Here is a 22,501-nt window from a genome sequence, read left to right as displayed (position 1 = left end):
GGGGCTGCTCAGAGTAGGGGTGAACTGGGAAAAAATTATCAGAAGACTCCAATATTTACTGTTTTGTTTCCTTGTGAAAGGAAAAAAAGCCCATATTTTTGTTATACTTGTTTGGTTTAAATTAATATTAGCAGAATTTCAATGCACATGATACCTAATAATCTACTGTGTTTTTAACAATTTTAAATTTTCTCAGACACCCCCACTACTCATTATTTCTTCACACATGACTGCGTACAACACTGTCCTGGTTCTTTAAGGCTTGGCTCAGATCTCGTTTGACTCAAAGTTGCCCATGCCCATGTGATTCAACAGACCACTCTCTTCTGCAAAAATCACCAGGCAGTGCCACATGCCACTGGTTACTACTCCCAACTAGATGACAGGCTTCTCCAGGGCAGGGAGCGTGTCTCACCTACCACTGGGGCCTGCTTTACACAGAACGATTGGATCTATAGAGAGCAATTACTCGCATCTTGACATCCATCCAACAGGCACCTACCGACCAACACACAAATGCCACCTCTCCCGCCAAGCACTAGGTCCAGCGCCACTATTCTTGTTTTATACATAACTGCTCTTGTATATGACCAGTCTGGCTCTGCTGAAGGCTAACTGTGGCCTTTAGCTACCCTCTGAGAAAGGCCATCAAGAAGTGGTAATTCGAGTCCAGGACTAGGCTAATCCCATGCCAAAGATTATCATTATCAGAGCAACATGTGGCTGAGCCCCCCAAAGAATGTCTTCTGGGTGGCAGGATGCTCCTCTTCTGGAAGAGTGCAGATCCAATCCATCTATTCTGAGCTGTGGACACGGCAGACCCATAGGAACACCCACCACCAGCAGGGAACTGGAGAGCCAAAGTCACTAACGTCTCAGTGAGGGGCCACCAGAGAAAATAAGAGCTGTACACAGGCATGTCTTCATTGCTCATCATGAATACTCCCAGCAAAAACAGCTTTAGCATATTTTTTATACTTTTAAAAAGAAGTTTCAAAGAAAGAAAATTACTTACTGCCTTCCCACGTACAATGCAAAAGGTTCAAAGCCCCTTCCACCCTCTTCCAGTGGGCAAGATGAAAGAATGCATATGCTATTGCTTCACTGTCTCCTCTCTTCAGGATATGTTCTGGGGGTAGGATTAAGCTTTTCATTTCTAGTAGGTACTGAAACAAAAAAGGCAGAACACAGATGTGTTAATACAGGGTAATTTGGAATTCAATATTGAAATAGACAGGTTGATTTCCCCAAAGCCACCATTTATAAGCATTTCATCAAACCTGTAACTTCATTCCTGCATTTGAAGGCAATTACTAAAACATGCAGCAACCCAAAGTTTGCTGACAGATGATCGGGCTTACACTAGTATCCTACAGTAGGCTTTCAGGCTATGATCCTAATCAAAGAAATATATATAGACTCCAACAACATAAAGGAAAATGTAGAAGACAGAGTTTGGTACAATTTTGTGACCAGCATGGAAATACATACAACAGACACATGAATGCTATGGCTAAACCAGCTGTACCACAGAGATTTGAGATTAACTAGCACTGCCCACTGTTTCTTTCTATATTTGCCACTCAACTTTGAAGGACCTTGTCCTGTGAAAAGAGCCCCCTGTACAGCTGCTCAGGTGCTGATGGGAGTGACGGTGGCAGCCTGAGCGTCAGAAGACCCAAGGAGGGGGACAGTAAAGAACCCCGAACAGCAATGTCCCTCTAGATCCTTTCCCAACGATGGGAAGGTGTCAGCGTATGCCTCTTTACTCCTATCTTCTATAAAGGGAGTGTGAATACAGGACAAGAGGGGGTATTCTTTCTGGGAGCTGAGAGAAGACATTTTCCATTTTTGCTCTTTTGTTTGTTCTGATTATAGAACAGAAAGGGAAGCAAAATTAGAAAGGTATTTTATATTTGCAAATGTTAATCTCTCTTTGCTGGCTGGCATTCTCCCTGCGCTCTGCTCCTCAACTACTTCCCCTTGCAGACTCATCCCCAACACACACACATACCACCACCACCACCACTCCCACAACTTTCACAACCATCTGTGCATCTTCTTCAGAATGGAGATTGGCAAGTGATGGGGGAGGGGGGCTATATGCCTAGCTAACATTAGATAAACATAGAAAAAGGGAGTGCTATGAGAAGAGATGGTCAAACATTTTTGTGTCCAAATTCATTGCCTGTGGGTTTTGCTGTCAGTGGAAGTTTATGAAAAAGGGTGAAGGCTGAAGAGTCCTGATGAACAGAAAAGAGATTATGACCCAACTGTCCATGTCTTCATCATTATCTAGCTGAGGATTTGTATCCTTTTGGGGATCCCCAGGCATCTGCCTTCAACAAGCTTTCTCTGCTGTTGGTGCACCTGGCGCAGGGTACACAGACCAGCAGGTGCCAGGAGGACACATGGAGGGCTCTAGGCTCAGCAACTGAAACTCCTCTCTCTGGCTCTGATATGTGAAGAAACCTGCAAGCCTCTGGCCTCATTGCAGGAAGAAGAGGAGAGAGAGAGAGAGCAAAAAAGACAGGGAGAGAGCAAGTGCGAGAGCGAGAGACAGAGAGATTTCCAGCAAGTATAGGAGCACAGTGACAGCATCACCACATGTGGGCTGCAAGGGGTACAGAAATTCTCCTTGATGGAAGACCTGGGCAGAAGGACCTCTTTCCAGGCTGCTCCGTGAGAGGTGTTCACTGTGTTGATGGGAACTTCTCAAGCACGAGTTCTGAGAGAACTCATTTGCCTTTATGAACTCTACAAGCCAGTGCTTTCTTCCTGTACCTTGTTTTAAAATAGTGCAGAACAAAAATCTTCTGAGAAAAGCAACAATAGAGAATTATATAGAAATACAACTAGCACTATATTTATAATGAATATCAACCGCAACACAAACATAGAAGTTGCACTTTATACTCAGAGATAGCTGGTATCTTCTCTTGATTTTGCTGCTTTAATGGAAACCATTATAATGTATGTTGCTACTGCCAGCAATGGTCTGAAAAGACACCAAGGTTGTGAGTCAAGAGAAACATACAAACCTGTAAAGTGCTGCAAACTGGATTGTTTCAGAGCAAGTTCGAGGAGACCATTTGGTTTACTCCAATCATCAGGAAAAAAGGGGGAACTTTTCTTGCCTAATGAGAGCCTTAGAATAAAATTTTTATCTGAGTATCTATCAAACAGTTTTTTAAAGATGAATTTTGAAACTAAACATGAATACAATTGGCCCATAGTCCTAGGTATAAAGAATCTCAGATGGTAGTCATAAGAAATGTGCAAGCTACTATTCCTTTTATTTCAATGGTTAGGAAAGACTTACATAGGCATTTCATTAGATATCTATGAAAGAACTCTCCCCTTGGCCTAAGGAACCTTCAGGAACAGGGGCATGAGAAGAAGTGAGCATTGGGAGTTATCCACATTTTTGAGTAGAAAACAAATTAAAAGGAGGTGGGGCAGAGAAAACTTGGCTGGGAGCAAGGGGTTCAGAAAATCCCCCACAAAGGGATGCTATAAATCTGTGCTGTCTGTCCAATGTGGTAGCCTCTACCCCATATGGTTATTTACATCTAAATTAATTAAAATCAAACACAAGTAAAAATTCAGTTCATCTGTCCTACTAGCCATATTTGAAGTCCCAAACTGCTGCAAGTGGCTGATGACTATGGTAGTGGGCAGTGTAGAGAGCTTCTCCATTATCAGAGAAAAGTCCCTCTGGATGGCACTGCTGGAGACACAGTTTTCAATCTTCAAATAATTGGAGTGATGTTGAACATGAACTAATCTTAGGCATCCATCACAGGAGTCATCAGTGTAGTATCCACTGACTGAAACCATACCATAACAGATGCCTTAGTCAGAATGCAGGTTGAATGGGATGTGGATGGCTTTAAGGACATTATCGGTGGCCCCCAAGGGCAAGCTGTAGTTAATGCTGTTTCTCCTCCAAGTGCTCTCTGATCTTGGTGCACACGTACTTTTCACATACCACCCTATAATATTGATTATCCGTGTGTCTGTCTTCTCAGCTGAGTCTAAGACTGACATGAACCCCGGCATCTTACCGTCTTAATGTTCCCTACTGCACCTCCTACAGTGTCTTGCAGACTAAAGTAACACAAACACACACACTCAAAAGCTGAATTAAACTGAAGCCTCTCTTCCCAAGAAGAGTCTGAAAATGAGTATCCCCTGGTCTAATCAGCCTCACGAGGTTGTTCATGGAAGCAACTAACCAAGAAAATAGTGCTGCCTTCTTATCCTATCTATTTTATGGCAGAAATAGGTTATGCCTATAAAGGAGATTTATACGCTGTTATAGTTCCAAACAAAATGTTGGCTCTAACCAAATGATGAAGGCTAATAACAACAATGTGTTATGTTTTTGGCCAAGCTTAAAATGGCTGGCGAGATCAGTTCTCAACATGTGCAACATTTAAATTAGAAAGGCATGGAACAACATTTCACATCTTACTTGTCAGGAGAAAAATAAATGGAAGAGGGCAGATTCCTATCCGCAAGTATGCAGAAATCAATTAGAATAACTGTAGCTCACAAATCAGAGAGCACGCTCTGCCTGTCTATATTAATGGCTTGGCTTCTATTAGCTAAACCAGAATTCTGCGCTGTCTTTGCCCACCATCCTGCCTCGAACTTCCTCCCCAGATTTGCAAATCATGCTGATCTTGAAGTGCAGTGCATCTAGTTTTCGGAAGCAACTTTTCAAAATCTATTTGTGTCAGAACCCAGCTCCTTGTGCGGGATTGGAAGCATTCAAGTCAGGAGCTGTAAAAAAGAGCAGAGGGCTGTGGTCTTCAGTGAGCAACACCCACTCAAGGTCAGAGGCTGGATCACCTGTCAGGAAAGCTGCAGGGGAGATCTGGCCAACGGAGGCTACCCTAGGTGACTGTTAAGGTCTCTTTTGTTAAGGTCTTAAAATTCTATCAGTCGAGTGAAAATGATCTCAAAGTCACCCTTCACATAAATGCTAACACCATGGAATTAATTCATACCCTCTTTTGCTGAGATTGTCAATGCCAACGAAGCATAAGATACATCAAAGTCATTAGCAAAAATCCGAGTAAACAAAATGTGAAAGAACTAGTTAATTAAATTACAGCACCTGAGGAAGATGACTATCCACTGCTCCCCAAAACTGGGAGCAGAAGAATATTTCCTAGCATGGGAAATGTTCATGATACGTCTAAGTAAAAACAACAAAGACAACAAAAACAATGTACTATGTTATACATATAACATAATTGTCATGGGATATGTTTAACAGATTATTATTTTGATAATAAACATGTACATGTAGGCATTAAAAGACATGTGGCAGTCAGAAAGAATGTTATTGGAGGTTAAATATTTGATTTTATGAAAAATTAATTTCTTATTGTTCTTTCTATGTTTTTAGTAATAAGCATTTTTCTCTCTGTATATTTATTTTTTGTAAACACATCTATGTATACATAGATATGTAACACAAATGCATTTTCTAGACTTGCATCAAAAACACAAAAAACAGATTATACAAATGATAACCAGTTTAGCAACTTTTTTACATATATAATACTTTGGCATAAATAGCTCTAATAAAACAAATTCTAAACCCAGAAAATGCTTTTAAAATATCAATTAAGCATTCAGAGACTAAAACAGCATTGGTTGGAAGAGAAGCTACAAGTTCTGTTTTAATGTTGCCTACTCCCTGGGTTCCGTGAGACACACAGTGTAACAGGACAACAGTGAGTCAGCATGGTTCACAGAGATGATGCTGTGATGGACAATGAGGTACACATCCCCAGGGCTCCTTGCTTCACCTCCTCCCATGTGCCATCCGCCATCCCAAATCACTATTTTGAATCCTGGCTCTACTATTCAGCTATGAGACCTTGGACATGTAATTTAATTTCTTTGAACCTCAATTCACTCATCTGTAAAAATGGAACAATAAGAATACACATCTTGTTGGTTTAAATGTTTTCATGTGTCTTCCTGGTTCTCCCCACACACACACACCAAAAATGCCTATAGCAGTTAGGGCTGAGCCAAAGCCAAGATCCTGGAACCCCATTAAAGGTCTCCTACATGGGTGGCAGAAACCCAAATCCTTGGGCCATCATCTGCTGCCTAGTAGCAAGCTAGATTGGAAGTACAGAGGTGGGACTTGATCCCAGGCCCTCTGATTATGGGATGCAAGGCTTACTCCACAGTACCACTACACCTGCCCCCAGTTTAAATTTGTGAAGATTACATAGAGGTAACATATGTAAAGCATTCATTGAAGAGTAGCTGTTTTTCCTAACAAAGAGATGAAATGGGGGCTGGCACTGTGGTATATCGGGTATAGCCGCCGTCTGCAGTGCCAGTATCCCATATGGGCGCCAGTTCAAGTTCCGGCTACTCCACTTCTGATCCAGCTCTCTGCTATGGCCTGGGAAAGCAGTGGAAGATGGCCCAAGTCCTTGGGTCCCTGCACCCATATACAAGACCTGGAAGAAGTTCCTGGATCCTGGCTTCAGATTCCAACTGTTGGAATTCAGATCCTGGCCCAGTTCCAACTGTTGTGGCCATTTGGGGAGTGAACCAGCAGAAGGAAGACCTCTCTCTCCATCCCCCCCCCCCAACTATGACTTTTAAATAAATAAATCTTTTTTTAAAAAAAGATGAAACATTCATATCACTGGAGAGGTGAGTTGTATTTCTTGTATCTGTACATTCTACTGATGACTGAGTCTGCTTCTAGATAAAATACCTTAGCAGGTCCACGAAGGGTTCCTCATCAAGGTACCTGCTTCTTCTCAGTTCATTTATCTATTCATGTTACTTTGCTTCATTCGAAAAATGTGTGAGCTCCCACTTTGCATCCCAAGGAAAGATATGGGAGTGCCACGGTGCAACCCAAGGACACAGATATGGCAGTGCCCACAGGGTATCTTGGGAGTATAGGTGTGGGAGCACCTCCAGCTTACACAAGGACAGGAATATGGGGGGACTCACAGGGTTCCAAAGTTATGGAAACATCCAGGGTACCCTAAGGACACAGACATGGGAGCACTCAGTGTGGTCCAAGGGCACTGGTATAGGAGGGCCCCCTGGACCTCAAGAACAGATACGGGAACACCCATAATGTGCCTCAAGGGCACAGACATGAATTAGGCTAGGTCTGCACTTTGATGAAGCATCATCTTTGTAGTAAGGAAGAAGGAAGAAGAAGAGGGAAAGAGGGGCAGGGAATGAGGAAACAAGCAGCAGCCATAGAAAGACACAAGACCCAACGTGATGAGCTCCTCAGTAGCCGCACTGAGATTCTTTGCACCGAGGACACACAGATGGTGAGCGATGTGCCTAAGAAGATCTCACAGAAAAAGGAAAATACAAGCTGATCCTATCAAGTGCAGGACAGTTTACCCTCAGGGATGTCTTCCTTGGGGAGGGGAGATTGCAGGCCAGGAGCAAGGCTGGACCGTGTCCACAAAGCACCAAAGCGCATGCTGTACTTGTCGCCTGTGGCGCCCGAACACTCACACGACACTAATGGCCCCCTCACCTAAGCACTGACCTGGGCCACGTGTTATCTCAGGTACCTCTGGGAGGGACCTGATGTTATCATCCCTGTTTCACAGATGAGAAAACGGAGGCTTTGAGGAGCTGGGTCACTCGCCCAGGGTCGCACAGGCTGCGTGTGCCTGTGCTGGGGCTCCGGCTCTTTCCTACCCTCCCAGGGAGTAAAGCAGGGAAAGTGGTTGTCAAAGGCCTCCCATGACACGCTCCAGAGTATGCCCTTGGCCCGGAGTCTCTCTGTGGTTTCCAGGCTTTTAGATGCTTAATGATATGTTTAAAGGGGAAAGAAAAAAAAAAAGAATCTTAAAACAGAATCCATGAAATTGATGAAAAACAAAACTTCAGGGGAGGGACCTCAGGGAGGTCTGAGGAATCCTATGGCTCAAACACAAGGGAGCAGTTTGCAGAGCCCTGCAGTGGGCAAGTGGGAAGTGAGTTGGTGTAGGGCGTGGCATTGAGAGACAGGGACAAGTGAGTGCAGGGATACACGGCAGGGAGGAGATGGAAGAAAGCAAGGTCTTAGAAGACTCCTGTTGCAGTCCAGAGGAGTGTGAAGTTGAGGGGCTCCCCCAGGACCTAGTGCCCGCCTGGGTCTGAGGACAAAAGAAATCAATGGTGACTGTGAAATTCTTTCCCGAGGAAACTAGAATAATATGAGATCCTTGGTAGCATATAGACATCAGAGGAAGAAGAGGCTTAGCAATGAAAGGTACCAAACAGTCTTAAGTGCCTGCAGGGTTTCCCAGGACAAACAGCTTAGGGGCAGGGAGTGTGAAGTCTGGAGCCTGGGAGAAAAGCCAGAGACACAGATTTGGGTTTTCGGAGCTGAGGTGGCACCAAGCAGTGGGGGTTCCTGTGAGTTCCCAGGAGAGCTTTGTGCAAGAGTGGAGAGCCCAGCCGGCGCCGCGGCTCACTAGGCTAATCCTCTGCCTTGCGGCGCCGGCACACCGGGTTCTAGTCCCGGTCGGGGCACCGGATTCTGTCCTGGTTGCCCCTCTTCCAGGCCAGCTCTCTGCTGTGGCCAGGGAGTGTAGTGCAGGATGGCCCAAGTGCTTGGGCCCTGCACCCCATGGGAGACCAGGATAAGTACCTGGTTCCTGCCATCGGATCAGCGCAGTGCGCTGGCCGCAGCGCGCCGGCCGCAGCGCGCCGGCCACAGCGCGCCGGCCACAGCGCGCCGGCTGCGGTGGCCATTGGAGGGTGAACCAATGACAAAAGGAAGACCTTTCTCTCTGTCTCTCTCTCTCACTGTCCACTCTGCCTGTCAAAAAAATTTAAAAAAAAATTAAGAAACAAAGAGTGGAGAGCCCACTGAATGAAGCTCCGCAGAAAATCAACAAGGGGTGGGCAAGAGAGGGAAAGACGTGGGAGAAGACCGTGCAGAGATGCAGGAATAGTGCCAAGAGAGGGAGTCAGGAACTAGGTGGCTTCAAGATACCAAAGGGGCTGTCTGTGGGGCCACCTGCTTAGGAGAAATAAAAGAGGATGGGGGTTTGAGAAGAGAGCAAAGGGTCTAGCGGCCTAGGTGGACATGGCCTTGGAGGGGTGACCTTGGCAAGGTGACCTTAGCAGGTATGGCCTTGGTGGGGACAGCCTTGGTGGAAGCCATTTCAGTGCTTTTTGGTTAAGAAAGAGACTTAGAAGCTTTCTAATCCTGAGCAATGTGGCTAAAAACTGGTTTCTGTCCATTTTCCTCAGGGTCATATTTCTACAATACGTTCTCCCTACTCCAATCCAAAAAAGCTTTGGAACAAAATATGACTCAATTCAAAGAAACTTATATTGAAATAATATTTCTGAAATGTGCCATTGATATATAATATCACAGATAACTGCCAGGGTATTTTACATTTCTGCTTCCATGCTTCAAGCATTTTTAAAAGCTAAAACCCACTACACATTTTGTTTCCTAAATTGGATTAAAAAGCAATTTTATACTCTGTCAATCAGCTTTACCAAGATATAAAGTGAGGACTGCTTTAGTGTTTGCATGAAATGGAATTTCCATCTCTGTTACAATGCCCTGTAGATGCCCCATTAGCATACACGATTATCAGGATGTTTTCCCCCACAAGCCTCTCGAAATCCCCATGAAATTAGTTTCTAGATTTACAATAGATGAGCTTTTTTTTTTTTAAAAGGAAAATTTTAATGGAAACACATTTCTCTCATAACATTCCCAATTCACCCCTCTCTATTTTCACGTGACTCTATACACCTAAGTATCTATAAGGCAAGGTCCTGACTGCAATATGCCATCAACCCCCTGCTGCCCTATTGGTAAAATGAATTTTCAGGAGTGTGGCAATTCTCAGGACCCATGGGGGACCTGTTGTGTCCTTCACTGCCCAGGAAGGACAGCACATGGCTTAGTAGTCCTGAGATGTCACAAAAGATTAAGATGAAAGCTGGGGATTTTTCTTGATTTTTTTCCTTCAACAGCTCCACCCACAATACCCAGGCATCCCAAGGAGCTGGCACTGTCTCCCTCAGGCACTTCTGAACTGCTCAGAGTGGGACCGGGTGCCCAGTTTTATGGGTGGAACCTCAGGAGCTGATTCTCCAGTGTGGGCAGTGGGCCAAAGGTATCCGATCTGCTAGTTCCTTTCTTTTCTTTCCTTCCTTTCTTCCCACCTTCCTTTTTTTTTTTTTTTTAAATTTCTTTGAAAGAGTTATGGAGAAAGAGGAAAAGACAGAGAGACAATCTTGCATCTGCTGGTTCACACCCCAGATGGCCACAATGGCTGGGGTTAGGTCAGGCTTAAGCCAGAAGCCAGAAGCTTCATCTGGATCTCTCACATGAGTAGCAGGGGCCCAAACACTTGGGCCATTTTCCACTGTTTTCTCAGGCCATTCGCAGGGAGTTGGGTCAGAAGGGCAGCAGCTGAGACTTGAATTGGCTTCCATATGGGATGATGGCTTTTGCAGGTGGTGGCTGCTATGCCTCCCTTCTCTTCTTTACAATCTTATTTATTTATCTGAAAGGCAGAGTTACAGAGAGACAGAGAGAGAGAGACAGAGATTGCCAGAGAGAACGAGATTTTCTATCCACTGGTTCATTCCACAATGGCCAAGGCTGGGCCAAACTGAAGCCAGGAGCCAAGAACTGGATCCAGGTCTCCCACTTGGGTAGCAAAGGTCCAAGTACTTGGACCATCAACTGCTGCTTTCCCAGGAACATCAGCAGGAAGTTGGATGGGAAGTAGAGCAGCTGGGACATAAAATGACACTCATGTGGGATGCTGGCATCACAGGCTTATCCTACTGTGCCACAATGCTGGCCCCAGCACCTGTTAATTTCTCAACTGTATACAAAGGTGCCCTGGCGTTGCCGGGCTATTAGAACTTGTTATCTCAGGTTCAGCCAGAGCAGTGTGACTTTCACTTGCTTTATTGAGGTTTCACATGATCCTGCATGAGGAGTGAAAAATATTTATTGCTTCAGAAATAAGAAAGGATTATTTGTTTTTGGGTTTTTGTTTTTGTAGAAGCAAAAGCTTAATAATCAGTTAAGTCAGCCAGTGGGGTTTGGTGCTGGTGGTGAAGGGAATCTGTGACTTGGGGAGCCCTCTTTGTTGAAACTGACCAGGCTTGACTCTCTTATGAGCCAACACCCACTTCAGGAGACCACCATGTTCATGGTCTTCAGAGGGGAACAGAAGGTTTGGCACTCTGTATACAGAGAGGCCACTCCACGGTGATGCACACTTAGAGAAGGTTCCTAACAGCAAAGCGCAAGATGTGATTTCCAGGAGTCCCAGAACACTGGGCTGGCTGCCTTCTCCAGCCCCAAGAGCAGACTGCCCGGTCTCTCTTATCAACGACTGGGAAGCACTCACTCCTTGAGAGTACGGACCATGTTGTGAGCAGTGTCCCAGTGCCTGACAGTGCTTATTAAATGTAAATGAATTCGCTGTTGGGAGGGAAAAGAGGACTCTGCAATAGAAATGTACACTTTTGGAGAATATAAAGGTTGGTGGATAGGAGCAGGAAGATCGCTACTACACCTGTGATCAAGTAAACATCTGTTGGAGCAGATGTGCTGTGGCTGAGCAGAAACTGAACAAGGTATGCATCTTCCAGCTGAGAGAGGAACAGGAAGAATTCTTCTAAGGGCATGAAAGCCTTGACACCTTTGAGAAGGAGAACGGATGCCAAGCCAGAGTGTTCAGGGCAGCAAAGAGAGGGGAGAAGAGCAACCAAGGCCAAGAGACCCTAAGCCTGTCCATCCTGGTTTAAAAGAAGCACCTGAAGACCTTCAGCTGGGCCCCTGCCTCTGTGATTCTGCACACCTGGACCTGCTGATCATAGAGTCCATGCTAGGGAAGGTCTTCTATCACCTCTCTCTCTCTCCTGCTCACAGTCCTCTTCCTGCCTTGGGGTGGTAGTGAAGCATCATTCCCACAGTGCAACATCAGCTGGTAGGCAGAAGGAGCTACCACTAAGAAGGAAATGAGTAACTGCTCAGTTTTTCATGGGCTGAAGAAGGAATTCTTGGGGGAGAGTGAAAACTTTAGTAGAAACTGGAAACGCTTTGCTAGGGGAGCCAATAATAATGGTGTATGTGTGTGTCTGTGTGTGTGTGATTGCTCAGGTGGCTTGACATGGGAAATTTGATTTACACCACTGAATGAAAGGAGTAGTCAACCTCCATGACAGAGAGGTCATCCTGCTTCTGTAAGGAGGGACAATGAAGGTGGAAGAAGCACAGAGGTTTTCAGGCAACCTTGTTCATTCCTAGAACAGACCCGTGCCTGTTCCACCAGAGGAGGCAAGGGGATGAGAGGAATGGGTTTGGGTATGCGGTGGTGGTGGGGTTCATCACAGATGGGAAATGCTATGCTCTGGTGCAAGACCTAGTGGGAGGGAGAGGGCAGGACACAGGGATGGTACCATGCTCAGAATCAGAAATGCGTAACTCCTGCTCAGCCACAAGCAAAGGAATTACCAAGCAACTGCAGGGTGCAGACAACTGCGGCTAGAACATGCTGGAGCCTCGGTCAACCTGGAGGCTTGCAGGGCTCCTGAGGGCCCTGGGTCAGAGAACCTGTTCTTGTAGCAGCAAGCACAGAACTAGAGGTGAAGGTGAAAGGCAAGAGATGATGGTGCCAACATGAACTGAGCACGGACCAGATGAGTTATATAATGGAATTCCCTTTACTTGTCTTTAGTCCTACAAAGCTGTTACTTTTTATGTCCCCATTTTATCAAAAAAGGAAGGGCAGGAAGTTAATTAGCTGTCCCCTCCCATGGTTCTCTCTGGCTCCATGGACAGGAAGTACTGACAGTCATTATTTTGAATACCACTGAACTTTTTTAATGATATTTCACAGTTCTACCTACCTTTAGATTGCTATGCCTTGCTCTGTCATAATCACTGTAAATAGCTAACAACATTCTACTTTACTATACATAGCCAAAACTAGAACAAAATTCCATTTGTACTTAATAAATTCATAAATACATCTTTTTTTTGGAAAGAAACTGCTCAATGAAAGTAAGGGTATAATGAAATGATAAGGCAGCCACCTGCTGATGGGAGGGCAAACTACAGTGTTTTTGGGGTTTTTTTGATAAGCAATTTGGCAGTAAATATCAAGGACTTTCTACACATGACTCAGTAATCCCCATTCTATAAATCTACCCTAAGGAATAATCCTAAAGATTAAAAAATCTTTATATCTACATAAAATCTGACTCATACTGTCAACCTGATGTCTACAATAAAGGACTCAAGAAGTCAATCATTCTCTTCAACAAATGTTGCTGGGAAAACTGGATATCCATATGTAAAATGATGAAACTGGACCTCTATCTTATACCTTACACAAAAACCAACTCAAGGGCCTGGTGCTGTGGCATAGAAGGTTAAGTGTCTGCCTGCTGTGCTGGCATCCAATCTGGGCACTGGTTCAAGTCCTGACTGCTCTACTTCCAGTCCAGCTCCCTGATGATGTAACTCGGAAAGCAATGGGGGATGGCCCAAGTACTTGGGCCCCTGCACCCATGTGGGAGACCAAGATGAAGCTCCTGGCTCCTGGCTTCGGCCTGGCTCAGCCACAGCCATTGCAGCCATTTGAAATGCATTAGAGACTTAAAGGTAAGGCCTGAAACTGTCAATGTCCTAAAAGTAAATATGTAGGAAAAGCTTCATGATAGTGATCTTGGCAGTGATTTCTTGGACATGACACCCAAAGCACAGGCAACAAAAGCAAAGACAGACAGGTGGGATTATATTAAACTGTGAAGCTTCCACTCCACAATGGAAATGATCAACAGTATGAAAAGGCAACCTGAATAGTGAGAGAAAACATCTGCAAATCAAATGTCTGATAAGGGGCTGATATCTAAAATATATGTGGAGCCCCCTTAACTCGATGGCAAAACCTCTATAACCTGATGAAAGAATGGGCAAGAACATGAAAAGACATTTGTCCAAAAAAGGCAAATGACCAACTGATATATGAAAGAATGCTCAACATCAGGAATCATCAGGGAAACAGAACTCAAAACCAGTGAGATTTTACCGCACTTGTTAGAATAGTCACTATCGAGAAGCTAAGAAGCATGGGGAAGCATGCGGAAAAACCGGAACACTTGAGTGCTACTGGTGGGAATGTAAAATGGTGCTGCTACTAAGGAAAATCATGTGGAAATTCCTCCAAATGTTAAAAACCAGAATCATCGTATGATCTAGCAATTCCTTTCCTGAGTATTCACCTAAAAGAAGCGAGAACAGGATCTTGTTCAAGGCAACATTACTCACAATAGCCATGAAGTGGAAACAAATTAAACCTCCATGGACAATTGAATGGATAAAGAAAATATGGTCTATGCATACAATGGGATATTACTATCTTTAAAAAGAAAACCCTGATATATGCTACAGCAGTCCACATATTTTCATGCAGATGGAAGTTGAGAACATTAAGGTAAGTGACAAAGTCAGTCGCCGTAGGACAAATATTGTGTGATTCCGCTTATATGAGGTGGCTAATGCAGTCAAACTCACAGAAACAAAAGTACAGAAGTGGCTGCCAGGAGCTGGGGAGACGGACAGTGGGGAGTTGCTGCTCCATGGTAACAGTTTCAATCACGCAAAATGAAGAAGTTCTAGAGACCTGCTACACAACAATGTACATATAGTTAACAGTACTTCTGTACACTTAAAATGTTGTTAAGAGGGTAGGCTTGTGTTGTGTTTTTGCCACACATGCACACACACACAAAGAAATGTCTAAAAAACAATTACAGAGGATAACTTCAAAAAGTTTGAAGGCACATAGATAAAAGACTTGTACTTTAATGTTAGAGGATAATCTTTAAAAGAACTCTAAAACCGATGATTCTGCCCCAGAAATAATAAATATACCCTTAATATCCAACCATAAAGTACAACTTAAGAGCTTCCCACCAACATTTTAAAGTACAAAAGTATTTAAAATGCATACAAAAAAGGATAGAAGGAAATATGCTTTTTTTATATTTTAAAATATAAAATATTGTTTTATAATACCACTAAAGAACAAAACCATCTCCAATATAGTCTGTAGCATAATTTAGCCTATGTTTTTGGAATCTTTTCAGAAATGAAAGCTCTCTTTGGAACTCTGAAGGAGTTAACATAATCTCTTCTAAATCCAAACTTTGGCCCTGCAAGGAAGGGCTCGAGGTATGGCTACAGCGCACTAAGAGTGCTTGAGCACTAGCTAACTCAAACCTGTGCGAATACATCACTGATGGAAATGTCACCTCCCATCAGCCTGCCCCAATGCAAACCTTGAGATTGCTAAGGAAGAGAAGGGCAAGTAAAGCTCATTTACAGAAGAAAACAATGAATAAAGTGTAGCAACATAAAGATGAAGATACAGAATGGAGACGACCATAGCCCTTCATCTGTCCAGCATCGCGTGAGTTAAATGTTCCTTGAGAAATGGAGAATACAAAGCTGCTGGGGCTGGCGCTGTGGTAAAGTGGGTAAAGCCACTGCCTGCAGTGCTTGCATCCCATATGGGTGCTGGTTTGAGTCCCGACAGCTCCACTTCAGATCCAGCTCTCTGTTACGGCCTGGGAAAGCAGCAGAAGATGGCCCAAGTCCTTGAACCCCTGCACCTGTGTGGCAAGACCCGGAGGAAGCTCCTGGCCCCTGGCTTCAGACTGGCACAGCTCTGGCAGTTGTAGCCAATTGGGGAGTGAACCAGTGGATGGAAAACCTCTCTCTGTCTCTCTTCTCTCTGTGTAACTCTGACTTCCGAATAAATAAAATAAATCTTTAAAAAAATTAGAAAGCTCCTGTTGTAATACTATTACATGGAAAGCATCTCCTAATGGTTTAGAAATTTATTTTGTTGTGACTGACATTGTGGTGTAATAAAGCCACTGCCTGCAAAGCTGACATCCCATTTGGGTGCCAATTTGAGTCCTGGATGCTGTACTTCTGATCCAGCTACCTGCTAATGCACCTGGGAAAAACAGTAGAAGATGGTCCAAATGCTTGGGCCACTGCACCCAAATGGGAGACCCAGAAGAAGCTCCTGGCTCCTGGCCTTGGCCTAGCCTAGCCCTGGCTATTGTGGCCATTTGGGGGGTGAACCAGCAAGTAAAAGCTCGCTCTCTCACCCTCTCTCTCTCTCTCTCTCTCTCTCTGTGTGTGTGTGTGTGTGTCTCCTCTCTCTGTAACTCTGACTTGCAGGTAAATAGATAATCATTTCTAAAAAAATTCTTTTCTTAAGCTGTGTAATCAATTCTTGAAAATCACGGCATCATTAGGATCCTAACACCTCCATTGTTCTTAAAAGGGAATAAACAGTAGGTACATAATGCACTGGAGTGAGAGACCACAGAGGGCAGGGATTAATTCTGGTGCCAGGAGCTACAGGCTTCCTGGTGGTGGCTTTAGTGGCAGGGTGTGGTGGTGAAGGATGAGTAGAATTTCCTGGGAGGAAGCCGGGACAAAAGCGGGGTAGGATGCTTCTGAAGTGAATGAACCTCTAAAAGGAAAAGAACCTCCTAAGGAGTTTACACTGTCTCCAGCGGGAGCTGGGGACACTGCTGCGGTTTCTCCAGAGGGGAGTGACAACTCATTTTGTAAAGATCAGTCTATGGGCTTTCTTCCTCCTTACTAACCTGTGGCAAATCTAAAACTTCAGAAAGCTTAGTGGTTAGCACTCAGCAACTTCAATAGACTCTCCTTCAGAATAGAGTTGTGGCATTGATTTCCCGGGCCTGTGGTATGTGCAAGGACATCACTTATCCTGCTCCTTATGTTTGCAGGTGAAAGGAGTGCTTGAGAGTAATCTTCCTGGGATATTATCAGATGATGAAATATTACCTACGTGCCTTTGCTTAATGCGATACCCAGTGAAAATAAGCTGGAAATTTACAGAAGTTCTCAGCTACTGTTTGAGAGAGAGTTATATATAATTTTTCTCCCTCTGGGTAGACTATAATTAGGGAAAATAGCATATCGATACTAACGATTCCAATGGTAGGCCACTGAAAACCTTCTGTGACAGAGAAACAGGCCTTCCACGCGTCCAAGATATGACAGTATGTGTAAGAAATCTGAAATCTCCACAAGGAAGCAAGCGCCTTGGAAGCAACCTGCCCTCCATCATTAGAAGGGTTCAGTCAGGGCTAGTCTGCCCCCTGGTGGGATCTGGGAAGCACAGGAGGGTGATATTTAAGAGGAGATAACCCAAAACCAGTCTGAGCTCTGTCAGCTTTGCTGTGTGACCATGAGCGGGGTACTCAACCTCTCCAAACCTTCGGTGCCCTCATTCACGTAATAGGGACAATAATGTGGTACAGCTCATAGTGTTGTTAGGAAAAATAAACAAGAGGGGATGTGTAATTCAGTTAGTACTGTGCTGGCACAAGGAAACCTTCAACAGAAACCATTAACAAAAACTGATCATATTCTTATGAGCAGAGTCAAGTTCAGCATCAGGAGGGGATCCAGATGAATGCTAAGGCCCCTTCTTATACCAAAGAGAGTTTATATCCTGCACTGATGTCTTATTAGTGCTACAACTATCCTCTGCCTGCAAAGGCACCAGTGTATGTTTGCTTAAGAATTAGCAAGCAGTCCAACACATGATAGAACAGGTGTAAAAGAAGTTTAGGGGCTGGCGCTGTGGTGTAGTGGGTGGGGCCGCCGCCTGCAGTGCTGGCATCCCATATGGGTGCTAGTGCAAGTCCCAGCTGCTCCATTTCTGATCCAGCTCTCTGCTGTGGCCTGGGAAAGCAGTGGAAGATGGCCCAAATCCTTGGGCCCCTGCACCCGCATGGGAGACCCAGATGAAGCTCCTGGCTCCTGCTTGGGATCGGCACAGCTCTGGCCATTGCAGCCAATTGGGGAGTGAACCAGTGGATAGAAGACCTCCTCTCTCCCTCTCTCCGCCTCTGCCTCGCTGTAGCTCTTTCAAATAAATCTTAAAAAAAAAAAAAAAAAAAAAAAAAAAAAAAAAAAAAAAAAAAAAAAAGAAGTTCAGAGCACTGTCTACAGCACATGTGCCCCAAAGTGGTGGTTACTTCTGAAGAGAGGAAGCCTTTCCCCTGTGGAAATGTGACCGGATGACGAGGACCAGGCAACAGGACCCCCTCAGCACAATCACTAAACAGCCAAGTGGTGGGAAATCTGTTTACATGGGTACCCTATCTTTCCTCAGCTTCTTTTAGAAAGGACAGTGAAATCAAATATTTCAAGTGTTTCTACTTTTAGAGTAATTCCATTTTGTAGGCAGAATGCTAGCTGACCATGGCAGCCTTGAGTTATTTCTTGGGACTGTGAACACTCTTCAGAGACTCACTTAACCACTTCAGACCACCAGAGAAGGAAATAACTACTTCAATCAAAATATCTATCTCTAACCAACAATTATTGTATTGATTTTCCGTCTTGTACCCCAGGATTGCAATGCCTCAGTTAGGAAAACTAGAATAGTTAAGGCCTGGTTCTTAGACAAGTCAATAAGTCATCTGTAATAATCTAAAATTATATGGGGCTCAACTGTTTTTCAGGAACTTCAAGTGTATTTTCACTTGATCTTTATCAAAAAGGATAGGCACGGCTTACATTTTTTATATTTTTTGAAAGAGAAGGGAAAGCAAAAATTTGAGATTGAGATGCTAAATGCATGGTTACATGGTTGACGAATGACAGAGCCAGAACCTAAGCTCACGTTTTTTGCCTGAGAAGCCAGGATATCATTGCCTAACATTACTTCTAAGAGAGCCTTATTTATGCTCATAGAATAGCTCAGTAGTTAGAGAATGCCATTCGATAAATATTAATGGATGACCTAAGTTTACTGTAATTCAGGACAATATTTTCACAGTAAGCTTTAAATTTTGACCAAAGTTGAATGAACGCTTTTAGTTTAGGTAAAAATACATTACATAAAGCTATATATTTATGTACAAGATATATAAGTGACAAACAACATGCCAGTGTCTCTCCACTAGAGCTAGAGTGGATTCAAACATTCTTATGCAAACGTGGCACAGCGAACAACTCTTCAATTTCCCGTTAAGTGAAAAGATGATCTTGACTTGAGTAAAACCTCAGGAATGGTATTAGGTCACTCTTCTCTGTCACTCTGGATATCAACACAATAAAGTAGGTAACTCCACAAATCATCTCCAGCACACAAACAACACCCTTTTGCCACAGTTCTGAGCAATACAAGCAAGCAGCCTTCATTTGCCATCTTTCACTGGGGAGTCTTCACCAGACGCTTTGCTGAGAGAGTTATGCCTTGTAATACCTGATGTGAGTCACAGGGATAGTTTCTAAGAAGTCAGAATGTGCTCCCCATAGAGACACAGCTACACTCAGGTACCCAAATACAGGTACATCATCGGTATACCTCCACCTTTTGAACAAAGATTACAGAAATATCCTCTGCCTTGATTTGATTAATTTCTCCAGAAGCAACATTAAAAAAGCATGTCAGAAATATGTGGTATTTGTAAGTTGGTCAATCATTTGATTAACACCTAAGAGAAATATTTGCTACTCTGTATTCCTGTTAAAATGGCATTCACAAAGCAAAATATTTTTCATACACTGAGGTTTTCCATATCATTTTCTTCCCAATACTGTCATTTATTTATAGAGACATGGACTGTCACATTGGTCAGTTTTTATCAGTTTTATTCATAACCAGTATTACTGCCCAAGGTTTATTTGATCTACACAGATGATACCCGGCGTGGAGTTCCCATCAAACACATCTGTGCCTTGAGGATCTGCAAGTTTTGCCAGTTTCACGATTCCTGACCTGTCCCGCTTAAGCGCAGTGCGCCATATGAAGGGCCCAGGCTCACCTTTGGCACGTGAGGGTTGAACTCCACAGCTCTGTGAATGGCCTCCACTGCGTTCATCTCGGCTGTGCTCAGGCCCCGCCGCGAGGCAGCCTCGGGAGAGAATCTGCAAAGCAGAAAGACAAACAACATCCAGTTGGGACCGCTGCTTGGGCATCCGCTGGGAAAGGCATCTACAGAACAAGGGCCCATAAAAACATAGCGAGCCGATGACACGAGCTCTCCAAACTCCTTCTACATGGAACCTCTGAGTGACTCCTCGACCAAGGCCAACAAAATCCCCAGCAGAAGCGGAGAGCGTGCTTGCATCTAATCACAGCGGGAGTGAAGTTCAGCTGTCAGGTCTGTCTGTCTAAATAGCTAATCTACATTTTCTACAAGGAACCTGCTTGGATGAGGGGAGGGAGGAAGGCTGACAAGGGCAGACGGTGTAGGAAAAAGAGAAAACTAGGTTACAGAAGAGCGCACTTGGTTAAAAACAGAACTGGGGAGAATTTTAAAGGAGGCTCCCAACCCCTTGTCAGTGCTGCCACGGAGGGTTAAGTTGCAGCTTCAGCAGCAGGCGAGCCTGCTCAGGACCGTACAGGCAGGGGCTGTGCACACCCAAACTGTGGGTGAGACACCTGCCCAAGTGAATGAAAAAAAAACCAGACCATGCAATCTCTTTCTCACCTCACACCCAGGGCTAACTCCAGAGCTGTGCTTGGCAGGCAGACACCACAGGGGAAGCTGTGACAACCCTGGCCCTGCCCTCCCAAGCTGGAGTCGCTGTGTAGGGAGAAAAGATGTTGCAGTAGGTACTGGCGATCTACAGGATAAAAAAGAATGAAAGAAAATTACTTCGGTCTTGAAGTGCACACACACTTAACAGCAAACCTGTCTGACACAGCAGAGGCTGTTTTCCTTTCCTCTGCTTTTCAGCACTACAGAGGGTGGCACGGGGACATCGCAAGTGTTTATGAACTCAAAACAGTCAAGCCATCTCTATGCTTTTCACCTGCCAGTCATCCTTGGATGCTCAGGCAAATTCTAACTGCCATAGCCACCTGCCTGGATCAAACAGGCCAATGTCCCACTCAGCTGACATCTCAAAGCAGAGAGACCCTGGCTAGGCAGATAATTTGGAACTGAGGAGGCGGAGAATGGGCAGATGGCCATCCCCTCTACCACGTCACATGTCTGTACAAGGACCACTCAGTTACGGGCTGCTGCAGGAACAGTAGTATGCAAAAACTGAATTAGAGGACAGCATTTTGTTAAAGTCCTAAGCAGGCCTTTGTTATCTACTGTCTGGCCAAGAAAAAAGAAAAAAGAAGTCATCTCAGAGGCATGGAATTTCCTATAAATCTCTCTGTAGGGACCCATACACCCTTACAATACCTGGGGATATACGTTCCTTCCTTTTAGTACTGAAAGAAAAGATCAGCACGTTTTGGAAAATGCATGCTCATAAGCAGGGGTCTCCCAGACTAAGAGAAACTTCCAGAGAAATCCCTCAGAGGCAACACATCTCCTCAAGTCCTGTTGGGCATGCAGTATTGCACAAGTTATTACTCACTTACTTGTCAGAGACAGCTCTTGCTTTGAGCAAGGCAGCTGTGTAGCATATTGTTGCCGACTTTGGTAAGCTTATATCTGTTAGAGAAAAAAGAAAGTAGGAACTCTTGTAAGTCTGCAGGAACAAAAAGCAAAGATTTTCAACACACTAGCATTTTAATCACAGAAGTCCAATAAAGCACAAATTAAGAATTATGTAAGGCATACATTACACAAGAACTTCGGCTACATTACACTGCACCAAGGTGGAATGAAACAAAGTATAATTTGTATTTTTGTGAATAATTCAAGTTTATAATACACGAGACGCATACGTAGAGTTTAAGTGGAAAATGGCTCTTAATATAAAAATTTAAATATTACATGAAATCTGTGATACATAAAAGGCAAATAGGACCCCTTTGTAAATTACAAAAATTTCTCAACAATCATACGAAGTATCAATGTGAAGAAAAAAATAGATAGACTTTTGGGGCTGGCGCTGTGACAACAGGTTAAAGCCACGGCCTGCAGCATCAGCATTCCAGATGGGCATCAGTTCGAGTACCAGCTGTTCCACTTCTGATCCAGCTCCTTGCTATGGTGCCTGTGAAAGCAGCAGAGGATGATGGCCCAAGGGGTCCCCTATACCCATGTAGGAGACCCAGAAAAAAGCATCTGACTCCTGCCTCCAGCCTGGCCTAGCCCAGCCGTTGCAGCTGTTTGGGGAGTGAAACAGCAGATGGAAGATCTCTCTGTTTCTCTTGCTCTGTAACTTCGCCTTTCAAATTAAATAAATAAATAAATCTTTAAAACAGATAGATATATTTTTAGTAACTCTACACAGCTTAATAAATTAGTCTTTTTTTTTTTTTAATTCAAGGGGCAGAGAGATAGACACTGGCAAACAAAGCTCTCATCTGCTGGTTCACTTTTAAATGCCTGTAAGGGCTGGCTGGGCCAGGCTGAAGCTAGGAGCCAGGATCTCAACCCAGGTCTCCCATGTGGGTGGCAGAACTCAAGCTGGGCCATCATCTGCTTCTTCCCAGGGTCTGCACTGGCAGGAATC

At 44.2% G+C, this 22,501-nt stretch overlaps 1 protein-coding gene across 17 annotated transcripts in view; it reads right to left on the bottom strand.

The window, feature by feature from the left end:
- ST7 (suppression of tumorigenicity 7) overlaps positions 1-22,501 on the bottom strand; it is a 297,160-nt gene that overhangs the window by 20,763 nt on the left and 253,896 nt on the right. For 11 of the 17 annotated variants that reach the window (XM_089327942.1, XM_051847997.3, XM_051847996.3 and 8 more), the window contains 3 exon segments: positions 21,459-21,531; positions 19,900-20,002; positions 1,016-1,166 (listed from right to left, as the gene is read on the bottom strand). In XM_089327942.1, the coding sequence (XP_089184068.1) occupies positions 1,016-1,166; positions 19,900-20,002; positions 21,459-21,531 (327 nt within the window). 17 annotated transcript variants of the gene reach the window in all.

Source organism: Oryctolagus cuniculus, chromosome 3 (genome assembly GCF_051225735.1).
Source record: "Oryctolagus cuniculus isolate XC-2025 breed Fujian yellow rabbit chromosome 3, ASM5122573v1, whole genome shotgun sequence".
NCBI classification, from domain to species: domain Eukaryota; kingdom Metazoa; phylum Chordata; class Mammalia; order Lagomorpha; family Leporidae; genus Oryctolagus; species Oryctolagus cuniculus.
Note: the sequence above shows the minus strand (reverse complement) of the source record. Positions and strands in the feature narration are given on the sequence as shown.